The sequence below is a fragment of the Primulina huaijiensis genome, chromosome 1 (genome assembly GCF_012295235.1).
Source record: "Primulina huaijiensis isolate GDHJ02 chromosome 1, ASM1229523v2, whole genome shotgun sequence".
NCBI classification, from domain to species: domain Eukaryota; kingdom Viridiplantae; phylum Streptophyta; class Magnoliopsida; order Lamiales; family Gesneriaceae; genus Primulina; species Primulina huaijiensis.
The window spans coordinates 21,581,514-21,591,483 of NC_133306.1; the positions used below are offsets into that span (position 1 = coordinate 21,581,514).

At 35.3% G+C, this 9,970-nt stretch overlaps 1 protein-coding gene across 1 annotated transcript; it reads right to left on the reverse strand.

Moving 5' to 3' along the window:
- Window positions 1-2,603: 2,603 nt before the first annotated feature.
- Window positions 2,604-4,008, reverse strand: LOC140960250 (thylakoid lumenal 16.5 kDa protein, chloroplastic-like). Its single transcript, XM_073418486.1, has 4 exons — window positions 3,573-4,008; window positions 3,264-3,403; window positions 3,108-3,180; window positions 2,604-2,887 (listed from the first exon to the last, which is right to left on the reverse strand). Exons 1-4 carry the CDS (start codon window positions 3,937-3,939, stop codon window positions 2,778-2,780), a joined length of 690 nt encoding a protein of 229 aa, XP_073274587.1. The 5' UTR covers window positions 3,940-4,008; the 3' UTR covers window positions 2,604-2,777.
- Between the last annotated feature and the right edge of the window lie 5,962 nt (window positions 4,009-9,970).

Here is a 9,970-nt window from a genome sequence, read left to right on the forward strand (position 1 = left end):
AAGGCAACTTTGATGCTACGTATATAATATTAAGGTATCTAAAAGCAACCTCTGGAAAAGGTCTGATGTTTAGAAAGCGTAAAAACATACAAACTGAAGTTTATACTGATGTGGAATGGGCTAGTAGTACCAATGACAGGCGATCGACTTGGGGCTATTGTACTTTTGTTGGAAGGAAAATTGTTACATGACGAAGTAAAAACAAAGTGTTGTCGCTCGAAGTGGTGTGGAGGCAGAATTTTGATCTCTTGCACATGGAATTTGTGAGGCTATTTGGATTAAGAGATTACTGGAGGAAAACAGAAGATCTCGTTCGCTTTATACTTATCTATGAAAGTGTAATGTGATAACAAAGCAGGAATTTTCAATTGCTCATAACCTCGTTCTACATTATATAACAAAACAGGTCGAAGTTGACAAACATTTCATTAAGGAGAAAATTGAAAGCGGCTGATATACTCAGCAAATACTTGCACAAAAAAAACAGTTTGAACCTCTAGTAAGCAAGCTAGCAGTGGATGACTTTTTCAAGCCAGCTTGAAGTGAGTGTTGGAAGGTATGACAGTAGATTCATAATATTTTATAATATTGCGTGTATAAGTATTGATCGATTTAGTTTCCTAAAATAGCACCTTGTATTGTTAAATAATCGTACATTGTGTTCTTTCTTTCATATAGAATAAATACATTTCTCGAATAGCTTCCAGATATGATCCCCAAAAGGATTTCTCTTTTAATTCCTCTTGTATCTTTGGACTAGAGAACATGCCAACTGCAGCTACGTAGAGAAAGGAATCCATGGTACTAAAGACGGGCTGTCCTCTTCTAGGTTGAGATTAATTTCGTTCATGTAGGAAGATCAATGATATCTCAACCGTCGAGGAAGGAAGTCGAAGTTTTGAAAGACATAGAAGATACATGAAATATCTTGCCCGTGAAACTAGTTTCTTCTTCACATGGTGCATTGCTGATTGGTGGACAACACCTCGCTTATTTTCTTTGTTCCACTCTGGAATATAATGGCTTTTAGTTTGATCAATGCTAGGTTTCTTTTAGTCTCCTCCTCAGAAAGCAGCATCATTTATGAACCATGAATGAAAACCATTATTGGAAGCAGTGTAGTATCAAGTTGCAAACCAGAATCAACTCAGCCACCCGACAGTCCATGCTGGTCATGCTGCGGTTGAACGCTATATATACATGTTAGCGTTTGGGAAAGATGAAAAAAATGGTCACTTTGTTCATTAAAGGAATCTATTAGGAATGTTTTGCTGGTACTTGAATGTTGCAAGCACTTTATAGGTTGTCAATGATTCAGTTCATTTGCACAAGACAAAAATTATCGAATCTTCGTTTACATATATATGTTTTCAACCCTGAAAGATGCATATTTGCTCGATGCCTTACAGTGGAGACAACATATCTTTAAGAGTCGATAATCCCACATATTGTTCATTGTTTCCGTTTGCATATTTTCTATTTTCTTGAACCAAATGAGAATCGTCTTTCTATATTCATTCTATAAAAAATGGGATTGGAATTTGCCTGCAGGGAACAGGTGAACCTGCCAGAGTATGATACGAGTGCGGAGCAAATGGTTCAAGGATAAGAGGATTTGAAGGCTAACCAAGTTAGTTAGTGGAGTTAGTATGAGAACATAAATAAGAAAAGAAAAATACTTGTAATTGTACTCAAGTATTTGAATGAATTCTCACCAAATTTCGATCTACCATTCTTCTTTCTTCTTCAATTCTCATCTCAATTCTTAGAGACTAGTGATCTCAAATTTGCAACCATTGATAATCTATGAGAACGCAAAAGAAATAACTTAGCCTAAATATGTCTTACGTCTGTGGAATTCATGAAAAGTTCCATGCTAGAAAATCTTGAATAAATGAATGCATTAAGCCTAAGGGAAGTTGTGGTTCATGTGTCAACAACCCATGAAGAATATAATGTGCATCAGTTTTAGAAGAGAAGGGCCAACTGGCATGCAGTTGGTTGGTTGAAGATTGATCAAGATCAAAACTGTCACTACACTGGTGATCAACAAGTGGCCGTTGGTCCAGTGTAAAGTTGATCAAGTGAGTGGGAAAGAGAGAATTGTTTTATCATCCTGAATTCAGAGAAAGAAATCAAAGAAGAAAGTGAGTGAAATCTTCTCAATCTTCAAGAGTGTTGTTCAGAAAAAATATGGAAGAAAAAGGAATGAATTCGGAGAGTGTGCTTTATTTCTTTTGAGTGATTTCTGTAAAAATGATACGCATTATCAATGTGAGCATCTCCCGTGGACTTAGATAATTAACATCATTTTGCTAACTTGGCATACATCAACATAGATTTTAAGCTATAATCTGAATCTATATATTCTTCGGAGCTGAAAGCACTTTTGAACTTTTTGACTTGCCACTTCCTCATCTCAACCCTCGGTGCTCTTGAATTCTTGGAATCACATTACTAATGCTTCCAAATAAAGTTTTGTAAAAGGAGACCTAGTTGCAGTTCGAGTAGAATAACGTAAAACGGATTCAGACTTGGTAGTCAACTGGTGAAAGTGATTTGCGATAATTAAACATCGACAAGTATAGCCAAAAATCATCATGCATGCATGCATCTCCCTTTTTGTCAATAAATATATTTATAGATGAAAGAATAAATACAACTATTCAGGGCAGAGAATACATCCGAATCACCCATCTTCCTTATTTTGTTAATACAAAAACCGATTTCCATCCTATGTTGAAAAGCAGAAGAGTTCTATCCCGCCATGCCGACTTTCAAAGCCCCTTCAGCTTTTGAGCTAATCCGGTTAGGGTAGTCCACTTTTTGAATGCATTTGCAACGGCCACAAAAGATTGTTTAGCGGTTGGAATATCATTCTTGTCAACTGCGGAATGGAATAGAGAGTTAATTTATTATTTAACAAGAACTTTGATGTCTTTGAGCAATGGACAAAAATGCTCGACCCCGAGTTGAAAGTTGAGGTTTTCCACTTTCTACTCTCAATCAATGAGAGATGTGGTCAAATTTTCAACTCTTGGGATCTTGATGCTTTGTTTATTTGTGTATATAAATTGACCAAGAATATATGTTTAAATGAAGCTCACCGGAGGCGATTAAGGATGCCAAATTGATGTTGAAATTATCAATCTCTACCTTCTCTTCACCGGTGGAGCTCAACTGCATGCCAAAAGAAATTTTCAGAAACTGGCTGTGAAAAGATAAGCCACAAAGTCTTTTGCATCATTCATGAATGCACCTACCTGGTTGAGAGCAAAATTGACTTTCTGGACCCAATTCGTGTCTATGCCGGGGCCAAGAATCTTGCTTGCTACAGAAATATCCTCTTTTTCGATGGCTTGGCCTACTTTACTGAGTTTATAAATAAGATCTTGGAGCAAGGCTGCAAGTTTCCAAAATCTCACATTTAGATAAATCTAATCTAAAACATGAAATCCAAGAATTGGAAAATACCCCAAGGGAAAACGCAAAACCCAAATCTGAAAACCAAGAAGCTGGAAAGGACCAATATATCAAAAAGATTTAGAAAAAAAAAAATCCAAGAAGAGGACCTGTCTCGTTGTCCGATGAGTTAATCACACCCTGTCTCTCAAGCCTCTTCTTCCTGTCTTTCTTCACCTTATCCATCAGTCCTTGATCATCATCCGCCTCCAGAATCGCCGCATCGGCCTCGGAACGGCCCCTGTAGCCAAACAGCAATGTGGTGGCAGCCACAACAGTTACTGAAATCCCCCTCCTGCTCCATGGTGGCGATTTTGCATCAATGGAGGATACCTCATCACCTGCTGCCTTGCACACAATCTGTCGTTTTCGGGTAACTTTGTAAGGAGAGTTCGGCAAAGGGTGTGAAGAAGATGTCGATGGAAGAGATGGGAGGAAGTTGTTTGCATTAGAGAGTAGAATTGTTGATGATGCCATTGCTTCTCCTTCTTCTTTTTCTTGTTTGCTTTTCTGTTTGATCTTTGGTTTTCCTTGCCTTGTTTCATGCTGGGTTTTGGTCTATTTGTAGTTAAAATTTTTGGTTGTCGAGCTGCGTCGTGACACTTGGCGTGGCTGAAGATAAGATTACTGGAACTTTTTCGAGTGGCAGTATTGAAGGGGGTAATTAAGTCATTTCATCTGGCATCCGATGAAATGCTAATTAACTCATCTAACACAAGAAAATGGGAGCATTGTTGGCTGCCTTGTTTGCTGTTGCCTTAAATGGGGATCTGTTTTCTTTCCTCTAACAGCAGATGTGTACGGAAGAGATTGCATGAAGTTGCTTGCAATGGACAAGTGTTGCCATTCTTTTTGTTTTATGGCAACCAATAGTGCTGGCGTGTTGGGACATTTGGCATGGCTGAAGATTTTTTCCAAGTATGCAAAATCCTTTTCTTTGTGGTAATTACATTTTCGAGCTCTCGAGTTTATGTGATGTACATGGAAGCCACGATATTTAGGAATAAAGAAAATCTATGTCAATGAAATGTAATTTGTAAAATAATGGTTTATATTGCTAGTTGATTCGGTGTTGAATCGAGTTGTTGTGAGAATCTAAATTTTTAGGCATGTAATTCTTTGTTTAAATATAGACATGTATAAGAATTTATTTTCGAGTTATTATATTATTTTAAATAATACATGATATTAGAAATTTCAAGCCAATAAATACATGGAATTCGAAATCCAATACAAGATACGCGATAAATTAAGTCTGGATATTCACCTAATTAGAATGAAATATTACATACAAGTCAGTTTTTCTCAACAAATAAGCATTTCAATTTATAAGGAAGAAGTATCTCGAAATTTATAGAAAGAACATCTCCAAATTATGGAAGGATATCAATCGAATTATGGTAAGATTTTTACAACCCCTCTATAAATAGGAGAAGCTTTCATTCAAAATTTGCACCTCAATTTTCGAGTTTTTTCTCCATGTTTTCGAAATTTCATCTCCAAAATTCTGCTGCAGTCATCAAAATTCTATCCAAGTTCAGAAAATTATTTCTATCGCTCAAATTCTCAGAATCCGATCTCCACCATTCTGAATATGCTTCCATATGTTTTGAACATCATATCTAAATTTCAACCAAATCCAGCGGTTAGTTTTTCATTTATAGCTTTCGCAATAAAACTGATCAGATTTTAGGCGGGAACAACATAATATGGTCTTTCGTCCATAATCAGGTTAAAATGACTTCCAAACTCAATCTCCACCATTCATCCAACTGTTCAACAAAGCGCAAGAAATTTTACAAGGTGGCTGATTTTTCGGTAGATGTGCTGCTGCGTTTTCGAAGTGTCGGTTGCATGATTCTTCTATAACTTCTGAGTTCTTCACATTTTCTTCCAGATCTAAGTAAGTGGGCTTGTTTTAAAATATGTTGTGTATGAATTATTTCGTTTTTGAAAGTTTTGGTCGAGCACCGTTATTCTGTTTATGCCCCTTCTTGATACGATTATCGTATGTTTTATGTTTTGACACTGTGAGGATTCGACTGGATATGGATGGGAATATCAAATATGCATGATATGTTTATAGCCCTTACACAGTGGGATTGTAACCGTAATATGGCCTCGTCCCTTTAGAGGAGTAAAAATTAGGGAATGATACCAATAAACCATGGAAAGTAGAGGAATCTCAGTGCCTTGGCCAAAATAACGTTTATGGTTATGATGATGACGTGTTATGAGAATCATGTTATACATGATATGATATTTGGTTTTTGAAATTCATGTGTATTTGTTATGTATGTGCTCGAACGGCTTCCGCTTACTGAGTGACGACCATATCACTCACCCCTTACTCTATCCTACCAAATAAATCAGAAGAGAAAGTCGAGGAAGATGAACAAGATCAATTTTGGAGATGATAATAAGAAGAATCAAGATGTTTATTTTAGTTTTCGCTTAGTAAGTTGTAAACGCTTCCGCATATTTTTATCATTTTAAGAATCTACATTATATAAACAATCTTATGATTGATTATGAGCAATAAACTAGTTTTTGGCTTATAATGTAATACGAAACTTGTTGTTTTCAATTGTGTGGTTGAAAAACAACGCCGGTATCGACTAACCTCAGTCTCGGGGGTGACAATTGTTAGACTAGAAAACGAAAGGAACACATTTTTCTTCCTCATACATTTCAAGAAAACCAAAAAAACTCTTAAACCACCAAATATACACACACATATATATACTAACGTCGTTGTGTATATGTTTCTTGTATATAATATGTATAATGCTAAATGTTCGATCAATATATCGTACAATTATATTTATATCAATTATATCGTGAGATTTTGTTATTATATCATGAGATTTTGTATTGAATGTATCATGAGATTTCGATAAATTGAATTTTTGTATTGAATTTGTTGTGGTATAAATTTTTTTGTGCAAAGATTGTTGTACATGTATCATCACTCATGTCATATGCATTTATTTGTTTATGTATAAGATATGTTTATTTTTTGAATAACTATTTTAAATATAATTTTTATGTTTAAATGATAATTAAATACATCGAAAAATAATTTTGTGAATCATTATGAGAAAAATAATAATAATAAAAGCCGGTGAGTGTGCCCAACGAAGCCATGACACGAATGTACATCTATATCTAAATTCCAATTGACAAATTGAAAGCGATTGACACGGGCGAGTAAAGTTATTCCATAAAAGTTGAGGCTTATGCTAATAATATTTTTATTGTTATGATCGTTTAACAAAGTATAATAATTATCAACTTTTATAAACTATTTTTTTTTTGACAAGTTTATAAACTAATTATTATTAACAATTAAAGGAGATTTCGGACATAACTCGAAAGAACACGCCTAAACGAAGGATGTAGCAAGTTAAAATAAACATTTGTACGCATAAACAGTTATGCTTATGCTTACCAACTTATACTCACTGAAAATTTAGAGTTCGATTTTAGCAGGTGACGCTAGTTTCAGCGCAGGCTTCGAGTTGACTCTAAGCCTGAAATCACGAAGAAGACCATTAGAAGGGGGTTGTGAGGGTGTCCCGGCGTAGCCCCTCCGACGTTTAAGTCAGAGACTGTAGGGTCCGATTCCAGCAGGTGACGCTAGTCCCAGCGCAGGCTTCGACTTGGCTCTAAACCTGAAATCACGAATAAGACCGTTAGAAGGGGGCTGAGAGGGTGTCCCGTCGTAGTCCCTCCGATGCTCAAGTCAGAGATTGAGGATTAAAGGAGAGAGCAACTAAGGAAGCTGCTGAAAAACAATATAGTGAGTCAATAACTAGATTCCCAAACCTGATATTTATAGAAATGTACATGTGCTTGTCATGAGCCTTTTACCTTGAATAGGGATGGGCCGGGGATTTAGACCTGATATGATGGACCTATCCATAGGGTATCACCAACCGTGACATCTTTTGTGTTCACCAATGAGATGACACTCAACTATTGAATATACAATTTTGATATGTCTCATCACATTCAATAAGTGAGCGATACCTTATTGGTCGACACAGATGTTTATGATTGATGGACAACATAACAAAAATATATACATAAATATATAACTTAGGCTGCGTTTGGTTGCAGGATAAAATAAACTAATGATTAGTATGTAAATGATAAAGAAAATGATTGTCGTAGATATGTAATATATGGTAGTATGTTTGGTAAGATTTTTAAGTGTAGGATAATTTTGAAATTTTTGATGAAAGGACAAAATTGCCCTTCCTCTTTTTTTTTCTTCTTCCACTCCGGCGGTGGCGGTCCGGCAGTCCGGCGGTGGTCCGACGATGGATCCGACAGCCGACGTGGCGGCGACGGCGTCGGTCCGACGACGGCGGTAAGTCGGCGGTTCGACGGCGGCGATGGCGTTCCGGCGAAGGTCGGGCGGTGCGGTCCGGCGGCGGCGGTCCGGCAACGGCGGCGGAGGTCCGGCGATGGCGTTCCGGCGAAGGTCCGGCAGTGCGGTCCGGCGTATGTCCGGCGGCGGTGGCGGTCCGGCAACGGCGACGGTGGCGGAGGTCCGGCGAGGGCGGCGACGGCGGTCCGGCAGTCGAGGTGGTTCAATAGCGGTGAAGGAAGAAGGGTAAAATTGGAAAGAGAGTAGGGATAGAGGAGGGATTAATAATCCTACGGAGGAAGGAGGTATTATTTTATCACACGTAATACCACCTAATCACTCATAGGAAGGATTGGGCTGGTTAAATAAAAATCGTACTAAACGCAGGATTAGATGTGATAAAATAATCTATCACACCTAATCCGCTCAACCAAACGCTGCGTTACAATTTTGATATGTTGTACACTAACCGTATTCATCTTTGTGCATATTACTAGAGTAATAATTATCTATTAAATATGATAAAACATATAAAAATTATACATCTAAATACCACATAAAAACTGTTAGCACAAAAATAATATAGAACTTATCAAAATTGTAAAATATAGCATTTATAATTGAACACGCGTACACCTTTTTTTTTTTAAAAAAAAAAAAAAAAAAGAACAAGTGTACAGTTAATATATTGTATTTAAAATTTTAAAAGAATACGTGTACACTTATACTATTTTTAAATATAAAATNTGTAATTGGACATATGGGTTGTTTTTTTTGGCTTATTGAACCGAAAAAAATTGTAAATGTTAATCAAAAAATTTTGAAAACAATAAATTTTATCGATTCAAATACATATAATATGGTTTCATCAACTAAGTTAATTCTTATAAAAATAGTTGGCATATATAATTATTAATATTAATAATTAAGTACATAGTTCACTTTAGTTCCCATCGATAGAATGAAATTTAGAACGTAAGGATATGTAAAGCCATTTATAAATAGCATTATTCTCTCTTACAATTGACCCTTTTAAGTAAAAGGGCCACTCTTTACAATTGAAGTCATTTTTTTAGATAAAAATTATGATGTTATTAATTATAAAAAAATAGTCCGATTTGTAGGAACATATAGAAAATTTTGTTCTAAACTAGTTATAAAACTTAAGTAAAAATATGCATCAAAAGTGTCTGGGTTGATAGAGTATGTGAACGTTTGTTCAATGATTAGAAATTCGATTTTTTATATTAACACTTTTTTCCGGGACAGTTTGTCATTCAGATCTTATCAAGTGTGATTTATCTTACTAACGTGATTTATAAATTATTTCACTGAAAAATAACGATACATAATCTCATGTCATAAGAAAAAAAACATTTGATTCAAAAAAACAAACATTTAAAAATACCAAGATTACATGTACAATGACCGTCTCAAATAAAGCAAGATGTGTGCGATTATAATTTGACTACGTGACACACTCATCGACCCATGTGGAGACTCCCTTTAATTCACTTTTTCTTTTTCACCAAGTGGTTTTTATTGAAATTTGATTTCGAAGTCGAGATGTCTCCATGTAAATTTTAGAATAGGCATATTTTACTGAAATGAGTCATTTTTAATTTATGTTTATAATAAAAAATAATATTTTTGATATAAAAAATAATATTTTTGAATAAGTGACCTAAATAGAATATTTGTCTCACAAAATTGACCCGTAAGACGTTCTCATAAAAAATTTTGTATAAATGTTATATAATTTATCTTTATCTCATTTTAAATTTAAAGTTTTAGTATCAAATGTCATCCACCTCTCTTAATTTATTTAATAGGTCTCTTGTGAGACGGTTTCACAAATCTTTATCTGTGAGACGGATCAATCCTACCGATATCCACAATAAAAAGTAATAATCTTAGCATAAAAAGTAACATTTTTTCATAGATGACTCATATAAGAGATATGTCTCACAAACTACGACTCGTGAGATCGTCTCACGCAATTTTTTGCCTAATTTATTTATAAAATTAATTCTACACTTTTCTATCATTATTACAATATGATGAGGATCATACAAATTATTGTACTTTTTTTTAATTTTATTTAAGAGAATCTTGGGAACACGTACGCCATTA

Excerpts from the sequence above, each read along its gene's own strand:
- LOC140960250 (XM_073418486.1), bottom strand. The coding sequence starts at position 3,939 with ATGGCATCATCAACAATTCTACTCTCTAATGCAAACAACTTCCTCCCA. Across the intron at positions 3,181-3,263 it reads TCAATTTTGCTCTCAACCAG|TTGAGCTCCACCGGTGAAGA; the intron begins GTAGGTGCATTC and ends TTTGGCATGCAG. Across the intron at positions 2,888-3,107 it reads GGCATCCTTAATCGCCTCCG|TTGACAAGAATGATATTCCA; the intron begins GTGAGCTTCATT and ends TCCATTCCGCAG.